This window comes from Cyprinodon tularosa, unplaced genomic scaffold (assembly GCF_016077235.1).
Source record: "Cyprinodon tularosa strain WSP-4 unplaced genomic scaffold, ASM1607723v1 ctg297, whole genome shotgun sequence".
NCBI lineage: Eukaryota > Metazoa > Chordata > Actinopteri > Cyprinodontiformes > Cyprinodontidae > Cyprinodon > Cyprinodon tularosa.
This window is the reverse complement of record NW_024039004.1, coordinates 650,189-673,857: the sequence shown is the minus strand read 5'-3', so window position 1 is coordinate 673,857 and position 23,669 is coordinate 650,189. Positions and strand designations below refer to the sequence as shown.

General features: G+C 37.1%; 3 protein-coding genes across 4 annotated transcripts; 1 reads left to right on the top strand and 2 right to left on the bottom strand.

Annotated features, from left to right (window-relative positions):
- Positions 1–934: 934 nt before the first annotated feature.
- phtf1 (putative homeodomain transcription factor 1) lies at positions 935–14,106 on the bottom strand. The gene is made up of 17 exons (XM_038291230.1): positions 14,012–14,106; positions 13,821–13,899; positions 10,767–10,823; positions 10,609–10,678; positions 10,341–10,499; positions 9,162–9,342; positions 8,718–8,838; positions 7,606–7,794; positions 7,287–7,523; positions 6,986–7,114; positions 4,472–4,741; positions 3,397–3,528; positions 3,233–3,319; positions 2,947–3,102; positions 2,741–2,836; positions 2,417–2,542; positions 935–1,357 (listed from the first exon to the last, which is right to left on the bottom strand). The coding sequence occupies exons 2-17, from the start codon at positions 13,854–13,856 to the stop codon at positions 1,337–1,339; spliced, it is 2,067 nt and encodes a 688-aa protein (XP_038147158.1). The 5' UTR covers positions 13,857–13,899; positions 14,012–14,106; the 3' UTR covers positions 935–1,336.
- Positions 11,677–21,847, top strand: LOC119787393 (olfactory receptor class A-like protein 1). The gene is made up of 3 exons (XM_038291231.1): positions 11,677–11,724; positions 20,022–20,296; positions 20,394–21,847. Exon 3 carries the CDS (start codon positions 20,396–20,398, stop codon positions 21,359–21,361), a length of 966 nt encoding a protein of 321 aa, XP_038147159.1. The 5' UTR covers positions 11,677–11,724; positions 20,022–20,296; positions 20,394–20,395; the 3' UTR covers positions 21,362–21,847.
- Positions 15,518–16,867, bottom strand: LOC119787394 (olfactory receptor class A-like protein 1). Of its 2 annotated transcripts, none has more exons than XM_038291232.1 (2): positions 16,818–16,867; positions 15,518–16,699 (listed from the first exon to the last, which is right to left on the bottom strand). In XM_038291232.1, the coding sequence occupies exon 2, from the start codon at positions 16,686–16,688 to the stop codon at positions 15,747–15,749; it is 942 nt and encodes a 313-aa protein (XP_038147160.1). In that variant the 5' UTR covers positions 16,689–16,699; positions 16,818–16,867; the 3' UTR covers positions 15,518–15,746. The 2 variants fall into 2 exon arrangements, with proteins under 2 accessions (XP_038147160.1, XP_038147162.1); XM_038291234.1 differs by having other exon boundaries at positions 16,838–16,864.
- Positions 21,848–23,669: the final 1,822 nt, after the last annotated feature.

Genomic DNA, 23,669 nt, shown 5'->3' with positions numbered 1-23,669 from the left:
TCTCTGTTCCATCTGCCCATCTTTCCACCATGGGGTGCAGGACCTTCAGTGACAGCCATCCAATCTACAGAACATCACTTCTCTCTCACTGTTCCAAACTGCTCTGAAAGCACATTCCTCTTAGCCGATCCGGTACTTATTGTACCATCTTAAATGTTTTGTTTTATTGTTGAAATTTGTTATATTTATAGCTAATTTAGGAGCTTGTGGAAGTTTAATAAGATGCATTTAGCAGTTCAAGCATCCCTAAAAAATCTGCTTGTGTTTAGTCATCCCTGAATCAGAACTGGCAATTTCCTTCTTATTGTTCGGGAGAAAGAGGACCTGATTGTCAAAGGTCCTTTTTAAAGAAGTAAATGTTTTTTTTTTTATTTGCAAATCAAAGTCCTAGGTGAGCCACTATATAGTATTGAGTGGATATTACAATCGGAGCATAAAAATAGCTTTTAGTGCACAATTTCTATGAACACTCCTGCTTATTTGTCTTATTTATAAATTGGATTTAGCCATTCAAATATTAAACACAGAAAAATCCCTTGTTGTATAATCTTTAATATATAATCATTTTATATACATATATACATGTATAAATAGAATTTTTTGTGTGAATAGAAGTACTGAAATAAAGAACTGGATATATGTTAGTGTATTAAGATGGAACTATAAAAAACATTGATAGAAACTTAGAAAACAGTTTATTCCCCAATAACAAAGACTCTGTTTTCCTTTCTTCCTTTATTTTTTAAACAGTGGTTTTTGATAAAAAAAAAAAAAGGAGGCAGTGGTAAAAGATTTACAGAGAAGAAGTCCAAGAGATTACAACAGAGACCTAAATAAATAATGCAGAACTATAATAAAGAGTTTTTTAATCATACCAAGTCTGTTCATATGTGTTTTCTTGGCTTGAGAGCAGAAGGATTTGATTTTCCTTGTCTTAAAAAAAGATAACTAAAAAAACAACCAACCTATTTATATGATAATATCTATGTTTACACACCATTTCTCTTTCCTATAAAATACCACAATATAAATCTGGGTTCCTCAGTGACCTGAAGGTTCACTTGCTGCTATGATAAACCTCTTCCAGGGGACCTTTAGGCACGTTGTTAGTGGGGGCAGAGCTGGTGGACAGTGTTGATACCAAATCAGCTGAGTAGCTGGTAAACGTTGCTTGAGTGATTGTCCAAGCATCTCTGGTTTCTGTAGGAGGTACAGTCAGAAGTACACACCGTCAGTAGGGTTGAGCACTTTTTGCATATGAGGCTTCTGCAGCAGACGGAGAGCATTTCTGGGCTCCAGTGTCCGAATGTTAGTGGCATGTCCTGTTCTCTTCACATTAAGGCTTGATCTTCCACAGCTGAAAATATAAATATGACAAAGTGAAATTTGAGAAATCAAATTTGACAGGACATAAGAGCAGAGATAGCTGCCTAAAAAGAAGATCAAACAAGAGTTTACAGGGTAAACGGATGAGACTTACAAGGTATGAAACTTAACAACCGCAAAATAGGCTGGGTTGTTCTGAATTTTGCATCCACACTAAGAATTAGTCACGTTTTTATTATAAAAATGGCAAAAGCATGAGAAACAAGCCACAGCACACATCCTGATTTCTAAAGAAAATGTTTCACACTGCACAAACGATCAAGAAATAAGTAAATAATTCTTAAATTAAGTGTATTTACCCTTAATTGTAGTAGGTAAATAAGATGATTTGCTGATGGAATGAGTACTTTTACTCTTAAAATAAGATAATTAGGTAATATACACTTGAAAATAAGACAATGTAATTGTTTTTTCTTATTTTAAATGTAAATTGTCTTGTTCCATTGGCAACACCTCCCTTTTACCTTCTCAATTCAATGTTTCCAATGCGAGGTGATAGTCTTTGACGTTGTTTCTTTTATATTGACTTATGCCTCACTTACCTCCTCAATTCAAGAAAACACTTATTTTAAGAAAAAAATATTTAGATTTTCACTGTTGTAGCATTACCACACCTGAAGGTAAGGGTTCTCAACCATGTGCTAAAACATGTATTTGCAAGCGAGTGCCTGTGGATGGCAGGGTTGTGTAGAATAAATGTCCAAAAATGTTTGACTTTTGATTCACTTTTATAATTCACTAACCACAAATGACCAGATATTGAAAATAAATGTAGAGAAATACATTTATTTAGACGGCACACTTTTATGAACCGCTGCAGCAGGGGGCAGGTCGATGAACACAAACCAGAAAAGTTTAACATAATCTCCAAACAGCATAAAATCACTGAAACAGTTCTAGAAAAGTTAAGAATTATAGACCAGAGAAAAAAAAAAAACCCACATTGGTCAAGTGCTACACATTTGATTTAGTGTTTTACCATTGATCGAAGATGTACTGTTTTAAATATGATCTTTTTATAGTGACTCACTCTGATATTAAAGCCCAGGAGGTCACTGACCACTGCAGACACAGCCGAAAGGATGACAACCTTTGTGATGTTGTAGATCAGAGGGTTCATGGTCAGACCAAGCAGCCTGAAGGGGGTGTCCAACTCCTGATGAAAGAATTATTAGATAACAAAATGACAGCATTATTTCCATTAAGTAATAAAAAATATATGAAGACCACAAAATCAAGTCTGTCCAAATAAAAGCTACGTGTAACATTGTAATTTTTGTAACTCTCAATAAAAAAAAGCATTGGATCAAACAAAAACAATCCTTCACTAAATGCTTAAAAGCTGATTTCTTACCTTCATCAGCTTTGTGGCCAGTTTTAAAACATTGTTCACAATATTGAGCTGTTCTTTCTTAGCAGGCTTTTTCTCCATCTTCAGATACAAATTAATCTGTAACCAAGAACATGTGGAAACTCTAAGACGCAGAGGAAACTTATTGGAAGATCCTAGCTGTGAATCAGCTGCTGCTTTTGAAGCCTTGTGCAGCCAGAGGGCCTCACCTGCTCAGTGAGCAGCACTGAGGAGTTGCTGTATTTAGAGTTAGTCTCTGAGCCCAGCGTGGCGAGCCGCAGCAGAAAGGGAATGAGGGAGAAGCACCACACCACCAGCTCCCAGTTGATTAAAGAGACCAGGAATGTCTTGTGGCTGTGCAAAAGCTGGAGAGGAGATAATGTTGGTATCTGCAACCTGCTTTAAAACCAGTTTCATCTGAGGCTCACGGCTTAACCTAAATTAGATAATATGCACAGACCTTCCTTTGGTTCTTTTAAAGTCTCTCAGACTAACCTGAGCACAAATGATGAACGCAATGGACAGAGCTAAAAGGAAGATTGTGGAGACGATGACGTCTACAGATCGCTGAGGTCCTCGTCTCTGCAACAAAAAAGCAGGTCAGAGACAGCTTGTTCACAAAGTGCAGTGCACGACAATAAGTGCAGGAGCACACGTACCCTCAGGAAAGATCGCAGTGACAACCATATCTTGATGTTTTGCACTTTTTTCAGCCTGAAATGAGGGATCTCTGATTTTTTGGCTTTTCGAGCTGAGGTGAGATGGCTGAAGTACTTGGCAAATAAGAGTCTCTGTTGAGGAAAACAGGGAGATATTTCAAAGATCCCAAATAATTTAACAGCAATGAAGAAAATAAAACAGGTTTTATTACTCTAATAGATAGATGGTAAATTATTTTAAATGACTATAAAGCTAATATTTAAAATTATTCCTAACTAATGAAAGGTATAGCTGTTCACATCTTTCAATTTGCTACTAGAAAAGTTACTTTTTCTATCCCGATTTCTCTTTTTGCTAAGAAAAACAAACAAACAAAAACTATTCATCATTTTTAAAATTATGTGAAGTCATCCGAATGTTTAGCTGCTAATAATAAATCAGGATTTTCTCTTTGAGGTCTCCAAACGGTTCATGACACAACATTACATGATCAGTTGACACATTGATCACAATGACAGATTGTAAGATAAAGAATACATTTCTTATAACATTATAACATTTCTTATAACATCATTTCTTATATGGAGGATCTGCCAGAAGTTTGTTGTGTCTGGTATGTTAATGCATATAGTAAGCAGTTTGTAGAGGTTTAAAATGATCTTCTTATTGTCTGAGCCACCAAATGGTTTTTGGTGGATTTTGCCACAGTATTCTGTGTATAAATCATAAAAAAAAAAACTCTGCCTATGAGACATGGTGCATTTTGGCGAGGTAACAGCAGAGCAACAGGGTACAGGATTAAAAACTCATCGGGTTTTTCTGAATAAATTTTTAGATCTCATCTTGACCAGGACTACCTGGTAGAAGAAAACTGTATCTCAATGGGGACTAAATAAATGAATAACAGAATAAAGCAAATTTGTCAAATTATTCTATTATACCATAAAAAGGGAAATTTAAGGGTTTTGGATACAAAAAAATTAAGAATTTTAACTTAAAACCATGTATAAAATGATTACGAAGAAGCTCAAATTTTATGAAAAATATCTGTAAATGAGTGAATAGATGTCTCACCTGTTTGTAGGTTCTCTCAGCCACACACATCATGAAGAAAAAGAGCCCTGTGAGGCAGACTCTTAGAACCGTTGTGATGAAGAAAAAGGCGTAAGCTTGAGCATCGCATGTTCCCACGGCGATTTCAAGCAGTTGGTTTAGGGAGAGTGAGGTAAGGCTGGACATGTCCAAACGCTGCGCCAGGCGGAAGGCGAAGGGAACCAGGGCCAGGGTGGCCGTCATTAGACCGCCGAGCACGATGTAGCCAATCCCCTGCTCCTCCAACTTTACCTGGAAAACACAAACTGACTCATATCAGAGAAAAGAAGCTTTATATTCAACACAAAGTCCTGGTCATAAGTGTTTAAGCAGTCAGTTAAGGAAAACAGTGCTCACACACATTAAATGTTGAATAACATTCAACATTCAACTTTATTTATATATTTTGGATGACTGGTAGACTAAACTAAATTGTATTTTTTCTGTAGAAGAAAATTTTTTTTTTTCTTTTGGAAAATATAAAAATATGGTGGCTAAAATAGGTCAAACTAAAGGGGCCGTTTAATTATTAAAAAGTTCTTTTTAAACTAGAATGAAACATGAGCAAAAATCAGAGTTTAATTACATCATAACAGGTAAAAGTTTCAGTAGAAACACAGAAGTATTTAAGTATTATGAACCTTGGTCTCACATAGCGCCTGATCTTCCAGATTACAAATAAAAAGCACCAAATTACTTGTGCAAAATAAAATAAAAAATAAAAACTGAGTGTTTAATAAGTGGTCATGTTGCAAGTCATTCAAAAAGACTGTATATGTCTTTGATAACAGGTTCAAAAAGGGTTCAGGCCGCTCTATTTAAATGAGGAAAGTGTTTGTTATTAGATTTTAGGAAGCAGGGTGGCTACAACAGACAGAAGAATCTCTAAGCCATAGATTTGAAGCAAGGAATGACATTTTAAAAAAATCAACAATAAAATTAATAATGATAATTTTTAAAAATGCATTTCATATGTTTGTATCTCAAAGTGTCATGATCTGCCATTCTGGGATTTTTGGTTCTGTTTATTTCTCACTTTGGGTTTTATTTACGTTACTGTTTAGACTTATGTTTTTTTAATTACTTTATCTCCAGTTTGGTGTCATCTCAGTTATCTCATATTCAGCATTCATTAGTCTTTGCTCTAGTTTGTCATTTATTGTTTACAGTTATCTTTAGCTTATATTTTCCAGTAACTCTTCATTGCCCCCTAGTGTCACCTTCCTTCCCATTGGTTTGCTTGTTCTTTCTCTGCACACCTGCTCCCACTCACATCATTAGTCCAATCTTTGTCTTGTTTGTCTCCTCTCCAGTGTATATATACATATAAATATATATCCCTCTTCTGCAGTCCGTCTTTGCTGGATCGTCGTCTTTATTTCATGTCCACATCAATTCCTGTCAGTCTTTTCCAGTGTTTTCTGTTCTGGTTCTCGTGTTCCTCGCTCTCATCTCTATTTATTCACTGGATTGCTGAATGACCGAAAAGACTGAAGTCACCTGCTGCCATGTGGGTACTCACCACTTTCATGGAGTTGGGCCATAAAAAAGCCTGTAATGTGATGTAATTACCCTAATAATGTGATCAATACATGTATATTACATCTACATCATCAATTTAGCAGTTTTTGCAACATAATGAGTGTTTGTGTGCAAGTGTAATATTCTTAATATCTGACTACAGTATTATTATGCTCCATAAACACATACATTTTGTTGTGATGGATTTGTATAATATGTAATATTACATGATATACAGACTTCATACTGAATATGAAATGTAATGTGCCTATATTTACCATAAATTACAGCACGTTTGTGTCAAAAGCGATTAATTTATCTTTATTTTAAAAGTCTTAAGCCCCCCTGAAAATGAGAACATCCTCGTTGTTCGATGCTGTAGCGCACACATTGTTTACATTACAACCGGTCTAACTCGGGAGTACCAATATGGCAGCAGGTGACTGGTTCCTTGCTTGATTACTTTATGATTTATACTACCACTGCCTTTAACATTAAACCTACCAGAAAACATCTCTGCCTCCGCCAAAATTCTACATATCCTGACACAAAGTGCTACCAAACAACAGCAACATTTAAAAATAAATACATTTTCTACTGTTAATCAGTTTGTATATGTAAAAAAAACTATTAGACCCTTTTGCTTATAAATGTTTTTCTTATTTCCAGGCTCCCTATATCTCCAACACTCCAACACTGTTATTTAGATTCTTCTTTCAGCTTTCTTTAATTTCAAATTAGCAAATTGAATATTGTTAATTACACATTGTATAAAACTATCAAATAAGACTAAACAATGCATTATGGGTAATAGATACATAGTAAAAATTCAAAGACACATTTAGTGAAAGCACTTTAGTGGTACACATGTGATTCTGATCACCTATAAAACTTATAAATTTGACAAAGTTGAATGTTAAAGACATTCAGTCTTTAACCAGAGACCTTTCCAATATAAAAGTTGAGAATATTTACCTGTGTGAGGATTATCCCGCTGATCTCCAGCACTGACATGTCAGCTTTCTTGCACTCGCCTTGCTCCCATATTATGGCACTAACGCGGTCCTTGGATGGGTGGCATGCCTGAAGCCAGTTCAGCTGGCCCTGAAGTGAAGCACAATGGCAAGAAAGGGAAAGAAATTTGTTGCTCTTTTTAACTCATCAGGACTAAGTTTATGCAAAAACTGTTAAGACCAAAAAAAAAAAGAGAGACTCGCCATTGCATAATGAGACATATGGAAGATTAAGTACAAAATCCAGAGTGATTTATATTTACACTGGAGAGTCCTTGCTGTAAACCTTCATCCTCACTGCTCGGTGTGTTTTGAGGAAGGTTTATCCCAGCGTTGTACCTCCCAATCCCCTCTGAGTCGCTGCTCCCAGTAGAGGCGGAGTCAGGGCCCTGCAGAAGCTCCTCCCACATAGTGTCATCGGTGTCAGAGGCTGGACGAGAGCCCAGCCTGAGTCTCTCTATCTGTCGAGGCTTTACTTCAGCGGGCGCTTCACTCTCATCCTGCCCCCAGGCAAAACAACCCACAGCTGTTAAATCAGTGACAGACAGCAGCATTTACACTGAGAAAAATAATCAGCTTTACCTGCCGTCTTGCTGCAGCTTTGGGGCTGGACGTTTTGTTTCTCCGTCTGACAGGAGATACTGATGGGGACGCCGGATTTGGGTGTAACTTGCGATGATGCTTAGATCGAATTGTCTCCACCGGTCGCCTGCTTTCACCTTCATCGCTGGAGAGTTCATCAGATGCTCCAAATCCTGCCTGACCTTTACACTGAAATTCAACATCAAGGCTGGTGGAATAAATTAACTATGTCAATAATAACCCAGCCTGACATGTGCTTTTATCCTCCCTGTGTTTAACATGCTGTTATTATTTTCATAGGAGTATCAAATGTATCTGAAAATAAACTCCTGCTCTGAGAACCTTAAATACTTTCCGTGGTTCTTTCACCTCGCTTCTAGATCATCAGAACCACAGTAAAGCATGGTGGTGGCAGCATTATGGTGTGGTGTTCATTTCTAAATGGTTCTATCTACAAGTTATTTTGGAGCAAAGCACTACAGTAAGTGTAAGAAACACAAAAACAAGAATAGTTTTAAACATAAATGAGCCAGAGTAAATGGTTAAATAAAAAAAGACGACCAGTACTGTTTGCTGAAAACAAACAAACAAAAAATAAACTGTGCGCATGACACATCCACATAATTAGATCCGGGAAATATAAACAATGAGTTGAAATTAAATCAAAAAGAGCCCTGTGAAATCAAAAGAGTCTAGAAATATGTAACTATTTAGTTTTAGTGGATTTAGTGGATATTTTAGTTATTTCAGGTACCCTTTTCCCTACACTTCCGCTAACATAGCAGTATATTATAAAACTGTAAAGCATAAATACTACATTAAAGGTTAAAACATTTTTTTATACATATTTCTTTAAAAGGTGCCAATTTTGGGGTCATTAAAAAAAATCATTTTAACAATGGCTTGTACATTTTTGGAGGTGGATTATTGTCAATCTAACACACATGCCAACCTTAATGCAATCATAATAAGCTTTCCACAGAAAGAGCACATCAAAGCATTTAGGAGACGTTTCCTAAATTGCCTATGTTGCTTAAAATGAGGCTTTTACTCTTCTGTTCGCCACCGTTTACCCTGACTCTGAAAAAACTGACAGGGATGAGTGAGTGTACCCTCCTCTCCTTGCTCCTGTGTAAACTCTGGCCATCTTCAAACTGCCAGGGCCCCTGATGCTCTACGTTCCCGCTGTCAAGCTTGTCTTCAGATTTCTTCAACCCTCTGCCCTTTCTTGGCCTGAAGGAGACGGCGCACAATAATCATAATGGAAGGAAAAACATGGGAGAAGAGAAATGGACATACATGTATCTTATCTATGTGTTTTTCTTCTCTTATATCTGTTAGTGTACTAATGTAATAAATTAGCAGAACATAAGTGAGGAAAATAATTTAAATATTCTTTGGAATAGGTATTTTGTATTATTGCATTCTTCCTGCTTCATCCCCTCTGGAAAGTTGCTTGGAATAAAAAAAACATATTGTTTATTTTATGTGAGAGTGCATAAAGTGTATGAGCCAACAGAGAGTCTGTTAGAATATAAAAGGCAAATATAACCCACCTCCTTCTGCGCGTAGGGCTGGTGCTGCTGCTAGCAGCTGGACTGCCTGAGGGCCATCGGCTGGACTCTGTTGAAACAATCTGGCAGTGAACGGTACCCAGCAGCAGCATGAGACACATGGGCCCAAACACCTCGCTGGCACTGGCCCTGGGGACCTCCAGGTACAGCAGCACTGCTGCCACTGAGGGAAGCAAAACGTTTGGCAACAAAACACTCTCTTAGGGGAGGCATTAGGACAGAATCCATTTGTGCTAATGAGCTCTGGTCTGTGCTGCTCAGCTGCGGAGGGAAGCAGCAGTGATTACATGAATTCAAACAAACATGAATTCAGTAAATGAAGAGTTATTTAAATTATAGAGTCAAAAAAACAACTGTACATTTCAACAGCACAAAGCCTTTTGTCCACAGAATTCTGGGATACATTACATACTAGAGAAGAAAGCCTTAAGCTACACAGCTCCATATGCATGGAATTTTTATACAAAGAAATTGGAAGGCTACTGAGTTTTTATCCTTAAATGCTTTTAAAGAGGAACGCCCTTGATTTACATTGGGCTCTTGATTTTACGTTATTACATCATGTTCTACTCTCCCATATGAGTTTTGTGTCATTTGGAGCTGTTCTGAAGATATTCGGTTAGTTTATATCTAAGTAACGTCTTCCTATGGGCAACGAGTTGAAGGCACAAACTAAACTGTTCATAATTTATCATTTATAGTACCCCAGAATTCATAACATGTAGGCAAATCACTGTCCCCCACACATCCGCGGTTATATTTTTTATTAGGGCTGTCAAAGGATTAAAATTTTTTATCTAATTAATCACAAGGTTTCTTGAATTAATTTGGATTAATCACTAGCCTAAATATTATTGAAAAATACACATTTAAGTTGAAAGTGAAAGAATTTGAAGCAGCCTCCATTATCTGCAATTGTTTCAATTGATATATATATATTTTTTTTATGTACCTGTCATTTAAATTAATCCATGTCTGTTTATGATGTAACTTTGCTGCCTCTTGGCCAGGACTCACTTGAAAAATAGGTTTTTAATCTCAATGGGAATTTTTTCCCTGGTTAAATATAGGTTAAATAAAAAAAATAAAATAAAAACTTCACATTGTATGTATATATAATCTAACTTGTAAGTAAAGTGATTTAAATAATGATGGGGTTACCTTGCAGGACATAAAGCACCAGGATGCATGAGGAGATGGACTTGGAGGTCACCTGGATCCACCATTGGAAGAAGAAAGGAAAGAGCAGAACTCTGACCAGACCTTTCCGAGTCAGCACTGTCCATTGACTCTCTGGTTTGGCTTTACTGAAAGTTGATCCTTAGACGACGAAAAAGCACGAGGAAGATTATAATTACAGCGCATGGTGCTGATATTGGTTAGTTGATATCAAAATTAGATAGAATAATGAAGGAAATGGGTCAATCACCTCTAACTAAATCAACATCAATGAGGTCCGGTTTGATGTAACCAGTCTTCTTTGGTTTGTTCTCCAAACCCTACAGCAGAGGGAGCAGGTTTACTATTTTAGAGGCAACATTTCCCTTCCCAGACATGAAGGAAGCTGTAAGAAGAAACATCTTTTACCTCTAGATTTGCTCTCTCCAGGGATTTTTCCCAGACTTGTTGGTCATAGGCCCCGATCTGGAACCAAAACAAAACCGTCTCTTTTATTTTGTTTTCATCACAACGCCAGACACATGATATACATGTCTAATGTAAATAGGCCCACGTTAAAACTAAAAACATGTTTAGGGGTCTTGATTGAAGTACAATTATGGGGAATGTTTTACACACCTATCAGATGTTAAACAATAGACATTGAGTGAGAAAGGTATGAATTAAAATCTGATAAAATAATAGTGGAACTTTAGCAGCTGAACCCACTGTTCCTGTTCCTGTTTGTTTCTATGACATGTTAAAACAAGACAGATTTAAGGTTGGGCAGGAGTTTATTTCTTCATTCTCCTTCCAGAAGTTCAGCTGCTTCCTTCCTTCTTCCTTTTTGCATACATACTCGAGTGTTTTAACCATATTCGACAAGTATTGGCATAATTTAACATGAGATAACACATGAATTATCAGCCGTATGGAAATAAAAAAAGATTTTGATTGGTTGATACAGGTAAAACCATAATATGCATTTGTGTTTAAGCATAGCTGCTTTTATTTAAGACAGAAAAGTCAAAACTACTCATAAACCTGCAGAAATATATTATACAGTTCTAATTGAAATATCTATTTTTGCCGTTTTGGTATAAAAGCAGGAGCAAAATTTGAAGATTTGCTCTATGGTTTCAGACAAAGATAACCTAAGTAAATACAGATACAGTTTAATTTTTTTATTTTTATTTGATAAAAAGAAAAAAATAACCACTCAGACTAGAGAGAGAGAGAAATTCATCAACATGAAATCAGCTGAACCTTCAAGGAGTGAAACGGCTACATGAATCTGCTCAGAATGCGTCTATGAATAATCCAAGAGGTCACAGCAGAACCTGGGTCATCATCTGAATGACTGCAGAACTCACTGCTCTCAGTTAAGGTCAGTGATCATTATTAAAGTTATAGTGGAGAATTTTGGTGAATTTTAGAAAAGACCCGCCCTCTCCATTTTGAAAAAAAATTCACATGCACAACCCTGTACCTGCTCCCTAGAGGGAACGCCTATTAAACGCGTGTGAGAGCATGCACAAGCCCATTTCTCCTCGTGCACGCTCTGTTTAAAAGTTGCTGTTTGTATCGCTCGTACAAGCTTGACAATTTCACCCTCAACCTCGGCTACAAATGACAATTAGGAGCACCACTTATTTTGATGATCCATCCTGGTGGATTTGAGGGTTCTGTGGGATAATTTAAAGCAGCTACGGAAAAACAAAAAAACAGAACAAAAACAAGAGTCTGGATAATATTTACTAACAACCCTTCAATCATCCCCAGTACTTTGGAGACAATCTGGTGTGGACTGTATTGAAGCATGGTCTGCTCTACACGCTGTGGGTCTCGATATGGCAGAGTCGGTGAGGAAGTGGGGGCGAGTTTGTCCGACAACAGAGGGATATGACGGCGAAAAATAGCTGGGATCCAGATGGAGAAAGGGTCCCCCTTCTAGCTGGTCCAACTTCACGAGTTGTTTTTCGCAATTTCGGTCATAAAAACAAAACAAGCCGGCCTCCTGTCTGCGGCACTGTCTGCGGTCAGTTACAATTTGGGAAAGGTGCAGCGGAGTGTCTGCAGAGGGGGCAGGGACGTCTGCTTGTTCACTTCGACACCTGCGCAGACGATCTGGGTTCGAAGTTAAAATCAGCCTTTATGAGAAACAATCTTATAATAATTAATCGGATCAATTGATTATTGGAATAATAAATAATTATTATCGCCAACTAATTTAGTAATCGATCAGACTCTAAAACTTTAACCGAGAGAGCAGACCACTTAGAGCAGTAATTTATACCAAGATTGTAAAAATATTATATATTTGCAATCTGGATATAAATTACTTCTGGTAATTTATTAATAATCGATTTGGTTGCAAATCAATTAATCTGTGTTTTTATATCTTAAATGCAAAATGTTTATATATTATATATAAACATTTTGCATTGAAAAAATAAAATAAAATGATTCATCTGTCAGTATGCTCTATCCAGAACTCCACAAGTGGAAAAGTTTGAGTTTCACCTTGTTCAATTTTGTAAAAAGTCACCTTTATAGAACCTTCGGCTATCCTATCATTAATTGATTAATTGAAACAATAATCAACAGATTAATAGATTTGCCAAATAATTGTTAGTTGCAGCAGAGGCGTAGCCAGAACATGTTTATTAGGGTGGCCAGGCAATAACCAATATACACTGAGGGGTGGCACCAGAACCTCAGGGTCAATCTACAGTCTTCCAACAGGAAATTAACGAGCAAAACATCCATATTTTCTAAATAAAGACAAACTATACCTTCCTATAGCCTTTGCTAAAAAATAGACACATATTTAAACATCCGTGCTTTCTCGATAAAAGGTATAGTGGATAAAATCCTTTCAGGTTTGAGTTCTGGGGTGAACATCTTTTCCATTGTCTCTACTTACCTACTTTTATTAACAATCATTCTGGATAAAATTTATATTTATAAATACTAATATCGACATAAATTGATTATTTAATACGTTTTTTTATTAAAATAGTTATTTATCTATGATTTTACTGAAGTCTCCTAGATGCCTTGCAGAGAAACATCATTTTCTCTTTACTCCATGAAACACAAAATCTAGTTCTGGAAAGAGCAGTAATTCTGTATTTATCATCTTAAATGTTAGCATTTTAATGTGCATAATTAACCATAATGTTTTTTTTTGTCAAGTAATTGTTAATATATATAAACGTTTTAAATGTTTTGAATATTCCTTTAGAGAGTATTACTGCTGCCACTGTCTGTATTAGAGCGGGAAAAAATGGTAGGGGTCACCCCTGGCCCCCCATCTAGCTCCGCTCCTGAGTTGCAGCCCTAGCTATTATAAAACAAAAAAAGTAAATAAATAAAACAAGATCAAAGTTCAATTTAAGCTTCATCCATCTAAACTGAATTATTATAAATAATAACATTGTTTCAATATCGTTGTTGGCTTAAAAAATAATAAAAACTTACCTTCTCCTGATACCAGGCTATTCTGACCATGGTCATCACACCCTAGATCCACTTCACTTAGATCAGCTAATTTTCCGGGCTGTGAGGGAGATCCACATTAAATTTAAACCAAGTCAGAGAGACAGACTGCAGAACCAGCTGAAATAGACAATCTGTCACTAAGTAGCTAAGCGATAGAAAAACAAACTTACCTGAAATGAAGGTCGTTTTTTGATCAAACTGACAGGAGCAAATAGAGAGCATAACAGCCGAGTTTTAAGATCACTACAGCGGTTTGTTGTCAGGCTTCCTGGACCACATGTGTTTTACCTCTTCTGAAAGGTTTCATTACGAATATGGACTCATAAACTCCGACTTTAAACGCCCAAAGTACTTATACGCATGTTTTCTGGTACTATTTCAACTATTCCGCACTTTTAGCTGATTCTTCCTCTTCTTTCCTTTTCCGGGTTTATTGTTTATGCAATGAAAATAAATTTGCCCTCAGCTCTGTCTGTCAGGAGCAAAATCGAGTCCAGTGAAGCGCTATAAAACCTAAAAATATATATATTACGGCAAAGATGACAACGTTACCATTTCTTCATTTTGTTAAACAAACGTGGAAATTGCTAAAATACCTCTATAAACTCTTAGTTGTCATTTTTTTTTAAAGACGACAGCAAAAATACTGCCTGAGAAGACAAGACCGGGAGGAAAACAGCAGCTATTAGCTCCAATAATGATTCAATTGCATTTTAATTAATAAGGGAAGAGTAAACAAAGCGTTATCCTCTTATTCAGACGCCATATTAACAGAAAAATAATAATAAAAATAAATAAGAGAAAATAATCAATAAAGTCAGCATTGTTTTCTTTATGTAAAATAAAGACAAACACAATAAGACTAAACTATGTAAAACAATGTAATAAATTATTACTATAGTAAAAATAAATTATTGAAATAAGTAGAGCAACAATAATGATAATGATAATAATAATAATAATAATAATAATAATAATAATCACATTAGCAATTAGAAGATACAATTGCGTTTAGTGACAATTTCGCTGCCAAAAAAAACAAAAAAAGTTTAAACAGCAAATCCACACAAGTAAGAGGGACATTTCTTAATTTCTCAAAGATATTCAACCAACCAACCATATTTATTTTAAACTGGAGGCAGACATATCTAGCATATTACTTAAAGAGATTACTTAACCCTTTGTAGGGCACTCAGTGAAATGCATTTAAAATCAACGACATTTCAAGCCAATAGTGTTATTGGAATCCAAAACCTTATTACCTTTGTAACATTAAAAAAATACGGATATTTTGCTGGGAAAAATTTATGTCAATGTAATAACAAGAAATGCCAACTTCCCCGAATATATTAAGAAAAATAACAAAAGTATTTCTATAAGAAATTCATAAAAAGCACATTTTTAGTTTATAAACCTAATTGTAATTGTTAAGTAGGCTTGTTAACTTTTTAACTTAACTTTTTAACTTTTCAATTTGCTTTTTAATCTTTTAATAGGTAATATATAATTCAAGGGCTCATCTAATTGGTCAAACACCAAAATAAGATGTACAGCCATGTAGCAGTATCTTTGCTGCATGGCTGGATATAGATCTTGTGCTTCTAGACCTCACTGAGGGACAGGGGGACACCATTTGTAAGGGGTATGCAAGTGATCAAAAACGGTAACTTGCCCTATAAAGGATTAAAGATACAATCTTGTCATGGTTTTTACATAGAAAAAAAATCCTGTATATTGTCTATTCTTTTGAAATAACAGCAATCCATTGCAGAATTTCTGAAACCTAAAGGACTGGTAAGGTGCTAAATGATAGTCAAATTTTAAAAGTACTCCAAATAAGAGGCTTGAAAGAGAATAATTGTTGCAATGCATCTGAGATGACAAGTTGTCAAGACAGGAGCAGAGTCATTTCTCATCGGATTCCTGAGTGTCCACTAATGGTTGGTCGTGCTCTGCTGCGCACACAATCTTCCTCTTGACCTTCTTGTTGGATGAAATGATGAAGTAGGGGCTGAGGGAGGCATAGCAGGAAGAGAAGAACACCCTCATGTCAGCCACCACTGGTGAAACCTTTGATACCGTCAACATGTAGATCCAGATCACATTATCAATGCCAAAGAACACAACGTAGAGGACTACCAGGGTCACCACAGTTTTGGCCGCCCTAGTTTCTGCCCCGCTGCCATGAGAGCGACGGATCCCCCTCACTTGTTGGCTGTGGCGGTGTAGAAGCAGGAGGATGTAACCGCTGGAGCCCAACATCAGGGCTACAAAGGCAAAATCCCTCCCAGAAACAGCTACTCCATTAATAACATAGGACAGGTTGTCTCTGAAGTCTACATGGCAGAAGCCGAGGTTGAGGGTGAAAGCAGGGATGGTGCCGTTACGTGGAGCCATTGAGAAGAAAGGAGCTGCAATACAAATGGCCATGTTAAGGAGCCAAAGCCCTGCAAAGGTTGGAAGGACCAGAGCAGGGAGAGAGGGCTTCAGCCTGGACAATCTGGGTCCTGCAGGAGCTATTGTCAATGCCTGAAACACACTGAGCATGCAGGTGATGCAAACAGATAAAGCCCGTCCAATACGATAGGCATAGATCACCACTTTACAGCCAGGGTCATTCAGAAGGTCCTTCAAGCCAAACACGGTCATGGTCTGGGGAACACATCGAGTCAGTAGTAGCATCAAGTTGGCAAAGGCAAGGTGGCACAAGATCATGTCCACAGGAAGCAGCTTGGGTTCGCTGCAGATCATGCTGGCATATGCTAGAAGCACCACAGCGTTTCCCAAAATGCCCATACCTGTTTGCAAGAGGAAGGAAACTCCTTTGATAGTCACGCAGAGATCCATTCTACAAAGACCTGCATGAGTCAGGGTTTAAACAGCAGACATTAGAAATACATCCAGTGTAAGTATACTTTAAAACAGCAACAATATTAGTTAGATTATGTGAAACAAACCTCCATTACTTATACAAACCTGGAAAACTTTACTCTCACCTAAAAGCTGTGGATGTATAGCAAAAATCCTTTTGCAAATGAGCTGCCAAAAAGCTTGTGAGAGACGATTTATAAGCCTTGTTGTCCCTCAAGACTGTTGGCCAAGATTCAACCCACAGTTTGGCAAATGAATGCAATAAACCAACTTTGGCTTGAATTGTCTCAGAGGGGCAGAGTCACAGTGGAACCACTAGAGCTATTATAATACAATACTGGCCAGTAGCTCTATAGAACAGGGATTTTTATAGGTTTTTTTCTCCTGTTCACACTTTGACCAACATTTCTTCATTAGCTTTTTACTTAGTAGGATCTTGTTAAATCCCAATTTTGCCAAAAAGTATATAAAATAAACATGGCTTTGAGGTTAATCATCAAAGAAGTTAAAAGACGTTCTGTTGGTATGTACAACATCTATTCTATTCTATTCTATTCTATTCTATTCTATTCTCGTTGGTATTATGTTTATACATACATATTTTTATCCTGTGCGGGCAGTGGTTTTATTTTATTTGCTTTTATTTATTTTTATTTATTTTATCTTTTTGTGCAGCACTTTGGAAACCTTGCGTTTAATGAAATCGTGCTATATAAATAAAGTGGATTGGATTGGATTCTATTCTATTCTTTTCTTTTCTATTCTGTGGAAACAATCTTGTTTTTTATATATATATTTTCTTTATAACTAAATGCATTTACAGCTGTAAAATTTTCTGTAACTTTAGTATTTAATCTTCAAGATGACACTTGAAAACAATATTAGTGGTGCTGTTTGGTCAAAATATGAGCAACGTAAATGTGTTGTTTCTCAAGATTCTGCTTTTCATTTGGTATAAAAACCAGTAGTGCAGGTTTCTTTTTAAATTTACCATCAGAAAGAAGGAAAACACAGTGAACCAACAAGGGACAGTAGTGTGTACTTTTTGTTTATAACAGCGCATAAGAGCTTTTAAAAATGGACAGATTGTGTTTTCCTGTTTTTCATTCTGACTTCATGTCCAGAGAGCATTTTAAGGAGACACAGAGGAGCAAGACAATTAACTCCAAGTATGTAACAAGACTTGTTTGCAGTAATCAGTGGCAGAAACAAAGCTGGTCAGCAGTATTTTCAAGATGCAAGCTTACAATCTGAAATGCACCTAAAGGTTTTAGTTATTTATTTTGTGAAATGGAAAACAGATCATGAACCCAGAGTATCCCTCCAACTGTATGGACGTGCTGAGGCCAGAACGGTCACTTTGTGATTACCTGCGGATTTTTATTTCTTTCATAATGGTTCTTTTTCTCATGGGAGTCTTCTATGTAATAAATCATCATTAGAGAAAGTTTCTTCCTGAGTGTTTTTTTTAAACATGTTTACATGTTCAGAGACTTAATTAAAAAGGCAAGTTGAAGCGTGCTCTCCTCAGAGGATTGCAACATGTCCTCTTTGCTCCTGTGTGACTTCAATAATATTAAAACCCTTTCCCCTGGTATCTAATTTCTCTCTAATTATCGTCATTATTATTATATAAGAACTGCATTGAAAAATTATGAAATATGTTGCAAAATCACAGTTAGATTGATTACAAAGTTCACGTCTTGAATATGAAAGCGGATTAATTTGTTAATTTAATTGCAATCTGCAATAAAGGTAATAAAGGAAATTTTATGAACATCTTAAGCTACAAATGTGTTGCTTGCTTTTAAGGGGGGCGGTAATACGTTGTCATCATTGTTTAAATTAAAACGTCTCTGAAACTTGTTAGATAATTACTCACCTTTTTCTAAAAAAAACAAACACAGTATTGTTTTTTTAGAAATAAATACGTATGATACATTTTTTTTTGCCTCTAATTCATGTATTTAATTAGTATACATTTAATTTTAAAATATTCACCACTACCAGTTTCTCTAAATTGTCCTTAGGTGTGAGTGTGTGCATGGTTGTTTTTCCTGTGTGTCTCTGTGTTGCCTCGCGATGGACTGGCGACCTGTCCAGGGTGTACCCCGCCTCTCGCCCATCGACTGCTGGAGATAGGCACCAGCACCCCTCGTGACCCCAATTGAGACAAGCGTGTCAGATAATGGATGGATGGATGGATGAATGGAATATTCACCTTTACCATCTTAAGCATGCCATTTCTTCAAATATCAAAAAATGTATCCATCCATCCATCCATCCATCCATCCATCCATCCATCCATCCATCCATCCATCCATCCATCCACGAAGGACAATTTAGAGAAGCCAGTTAAACTAACAGTCATGTTTTTGGACTGTGGGAGGAAGCTGGAGTACCCGGAGAGAACCCACGCATGTGCAGGGAGAACATGCAAACTCCTTGCAGAAAACCCCTAGGCCGGGAATCAAACACAGAACCTTCTTGCTGTAAGGCAGCAGTGCTACCCACTGCATAAAAAACCCAACATAAATGAAAATGTTAGTTCTAACTCTAAATAGTATTGACTGAATTAATAAACATCTTTCAAAGGTAAAATTTTATCTGATTTTGCCTTAAGTTTATACAGACATTACAGAATATCTAAACATGTGACAAGAGCTACTTTTTTTTCTTGTGTAATTTTGAGTTTATGATGTGAATTTAAAGAGAGAGGTGTGCAATTAACCATTTATATATATATTTTTTCTCTTCTGAGGAAGTAAGACTGAAGATTCTCTTTCATTTATGTAGCAGTCATTGCCATGGGGGATTGCGTCAAGTTTATTTTTTAATTCCCAAGAAGGACCTGTGCTGGTTACACCGCAAATATGTCCCTTCTCACACTTAAGACATTTTTAAAATGATTTTTGTTCTCTTTAAAAAAATAATAATATGTAGCCTGAGTGATGTCATCAAATTAAAAAAATGTGAAGGATTGATTGTTCTTCTGGCTGGGCTTTGTTTTGACATCTCTCCACTGGGGGGCACTGTGGTACTGAAAGGTTTCTGCACATCGGAAGTCACCTGTAATTCTGCTTAAAAAGTGATAGCAGGAATGTAAATTGACATATTCCTAAAACTGAAGGAAATCATGAAAAAATAAATAAATTGAAAGGTTGATTAAAAATATAAAAATAAGAGATCTGGTGGAATAATATGAGACAAAAACTGTTTAATTCAGATGAAACATAGACTTGATCAATTATTTTATCCTTATTATGTTAAACAATAGCTCTAATGGATGCTAAAACCTGTTTGTTTCAGACCATGTGGATGAGAACAATCAGTGGCTCGTTTGTTTTAATCTTGTCTGTCTAAAACCCGGAGAGGACAGAATCAGTCATCTGAATTGATCTCAAGTAATTGGAGGCAGAGGGAAAAGAAGTCAATGGACCGTGCAAAGCAGAACCAACAGCTGCTACCAGTCTCTAGGTATAAGGAAAGAAAAATCCTGCTGACTTCATGAGCAGAATCACTCTCTGTCAGCCACATTATCAGCTTCAGAGCTCTCAGGCTTTTTTGCCATCACCTGCCATCAGGTGGGGTTCGGACTTCCTACAAGTGAATTTCTGATACCAGCCCAACATTTGGGCCTACCCACAATGTGAATTCATTTTTACTCTTTTTCCTTTGTAGGAATGGCATCAGATAAGTCCGTCCGTGGGATGCTCTTTCTGTCGCTCACAGTTGTTGGAGTTCCCGGGAATATTGCGGTCATTGTTGCCTTCCTCCTCCTGATCCGCCAGGAGAGCCTGCTCCTCGCAGCAGATGCCATCGTTCTCCACCTGGCCTGTGCCAACCTGTTGGTGGTTCTTGTACGCTGTCTGCTGGAGATGCTGGCCTCCTTCCGCCAGGTGAATGTCTTTGGAGACATTGGCTGCAAAACTGTGATCTTCATCTACAGGACCTCCAGGGCCCTCTCTATCTGGCTCACCTTTCTCCTGAGTGCATACCAATGCTTGTGCATTGCCCCTCCTGGATCAAGCTGGGCCTCAACCCGTGCTTTAGTTGCTCAAAATTTATTCATTATATTCATTTTCCTCTGGATCCTCCACACCAGTATGAGTGTGGGAGCCATAGTGTTCTCTGTAAGCTCAAAGAATCACACTACTCCGACAACAAGCGCTGTTAACACAGAGTTTTGTTATGTAAACTTCCCATCAGATATCCTTAAAGAAGGCTACGGGGCAGTACAAGTGAGCAGAGATGTGGTGCCTATAGTTCTCATGACTCTAAGCAGCTTGATCATTCTTGTTCTTCTTTACAAGCACAGCCAGCACCTCAAGGGGCTCCGTGGTGCTGGCCAAGCTGGATCAGGGAGCTCCGGGGCCGAGCAACGGGCTGCTAAAGTAGTAGTCGTGCTCGTGACCATGTATGTGGTTCTTTATGGCGTCGATAATGGTCTTTGGGTGTACACACTCACTGTGAGACAAACAATGCGCTCCTCGCTGATCTCTGACCTGCGTGTATTCTTTGCTTCACTGTATGCCGCGCTCAGCCCTCTAGTTATCATTGCATCTAACAGGAAGGTGAACAGCAGGCTGAGGTGTGTTGCACAGGAAAAGCCTTTGCAGGGGAAAACAGCTCGTCTCTGCTCTATATGAGGGGCAATTTCACACATGGCTGTAGGGGAAACTTAAGCTGAGTTAAAACTGTTTTTGTTTTTTTATGTCTGGGTCATGCTAGGATTAATATGTTGAAACCAAATGCTGACAAGAATTACTTTGCTTTTATCGCTGCTGTAGTCATTTTACTAAGTTTCAAGGTTGAGTTGAGGAGGCGTTTTCTTCCGAGTATTAAAGGTACAGTGGAGGATGCTCTTTTTCCCAAGTGGTCCTCCTAATTGTCAATCATTCTGGTGATATATTTATGTAAGGCTCGTTCCCATTTTCACTTACCGATGGTGAGTCTGACATAGTGGAAAAATAGCAAATCTTCTACTGGAGAGTAAGCTTGTAAGACCGATGCAGCAACTTTTAAACAGAGCGTGCATGAAGAGAAATGGGCTCTGGAATGCACTCGCACGCGTTTAATAGGTGTTCTCTCAGTAGCAGGTACAGGGTTGTGGTGTGCATTTCTTTTTTTTTTTTTTAACAGTCTCTTATTTAAAATAACATTAAAGAGAAATTAAGCTCTAGGAGAAAAATAGAAAATAGGAGACTCCTAAAACATGTTTCCTAAATCTGGAAATGTATGACTATCATTCAACTGCAGAGTCAGTTTGACTTCTTAATCTTAGATCATCGTAATTAATGAGGTATTGAAGAGGTTATCATCTTAACCCAACAGCAATTTAGAAGAAAGACAGAAGAGTGGAAGCTTTGATGAAAACAAACTCAAACCAAACAATGAATTCTGAGCCATTAGTAATGCGTTGTCTAAAAAAAAGCTCTCAAAATACTGAGTATATGTATATATAATCATATGTATGGAAATGAAAGCCAGAAACTGTACCATTTCTATTTGTAATTTGGGACAAATTTCTGAATGTTTTTAAAGAAGTACACAAAATGTTCATTTTATCATTAAACATCTATAAACAACCCACATCTCAGAGTCATCTCAGAGAAAGCTCTCCAGTCCTGTATTTGACATCGTTTGTCAATGCAAAAGGGAAACAGTAACGGCCATTTAGTCTCTGCTGGTCTGGCAGCGTTGTTATTTTTCCTCTTTTGTTTAGTATGTATCAGCAGTACTAATTATAGCCCGGTAATTCATTTCATGTTGCTGTCAAATAACTTCCAAGTGCTCATTTAGCCATGATTAAGCATTTGAATAGGGAAATGTTCTGTGTTAATCAGGCAGATTAATTACCCCACTGAGAGATTTGGTTAAAAACTTCCAGACAAGTTAATTCTAAATAAAAAAAAAAAAATAATAAAAATATATATATATATATATATATATATATATATATATATATATATATATATATATATATATATATATATATATATATATATATATATATATATATATACATGCACATATTAATATATATAATATGTTTATATTACACTAATGAAATACGTTCTTGTTGCTTGCTGTAAAATGTTGTAAGAGATGTAAAAGAGTCAAAGATTAAATTTTATTACAAGGTCTTAGGAATTTACTGTCGGCAAGGCACTGTAGGAAATAAAGAAGCATAATGTAATTGCTGTGACTCCAGAGAATCAGAGGAAAAAAAACAACAAGGTGAGGACATAACAACCGCCGTCGTTGACAGTCCCAGAGACATAAAGTGGGTCTACCAGCTCTGTTATCCTGCACTCACTCTGAAGCGCAATTAACACCTTTCAGCTGCAGGTGAGGAGAGGGAATAGACCCCCCACTAGTGCTTGTGCAGAACTGTTGCATTTATCCACCAGATGACATCAGCAATGAAGAACATTTAAAGGTCACATCACAGGGTAACATTTACTTTTAATTTGAAAGCTTCCAATTTAATATCTGCTTATGTTTATTGTCAAATCTCTCTCTCCAGATGAGACATTCCATGTCTTTTACTCTTCAAACCACTGAAATCTGATTGTCACATAAGACAGACTCCGGTGGAATGAAGGATAGAATACATGGACAGATTCATGGCCCTGCTGCTTCCCCTGTTGAGTTCCTGGAACAGTGATACTGATGTCAGCTTTACCTATAAAGAGAGAAACAGTCAAATCATTAAAACAAAGACAAAGCACACAAAAACAGGTTCAATGAGGGTTTATGTTCAAGTGTCTGAGTCTGTGTGGGAAGGGTGAGTCAGGAAGGCCTCTCCCTGCACAAGACAGGACCTGTTGTCTCTCCTTTCTGTCCCTCTGAAGTCTTTTGAGCCCAGAGAATGCTGAGGGCTGTTTAACATGACCATACAAGCAAAACAGGCAACATTCCTCTAGCCTTCCCTTTCCCATCATAGCTCATGCA

Coding starts and splice junctions, on each gene's coding strand:
- LOC119787394 (XM_038291232.1), bottom strand. CDS start 16,688: ATGGATCTCTGCGTGACTATCAAAGGAGTTTCCTTCCTCTTGCAAACA.
- phtf1 (XM_038291230.1), bottom strand. CDS start 13,856: ATGACCATGGTCAGAATAGCCTGGTATCAGGAGAAG. Junction 8,839..9,161: donor AGCCCTACGCGCAGAAGGAG/GTGGGTTATATT, acceptor CGTCTCCTTCAG/GCCAAGAAAGGGCAGAGGGT. Junction 7,115..7,286: donor TACAGCAAGGACTCTCCAGT/GTAAATATAAAT, acceptor GCTTCACTTCAG/GGCCAGCTGAACTGGCTTCA.
- LOC119787393 (XM_038291231.1), top strand. CDS start 20,396: ATGGCATCAGATAAGTCCGTCCGTGGGATGCTCTTTCTGTCGCTCACA.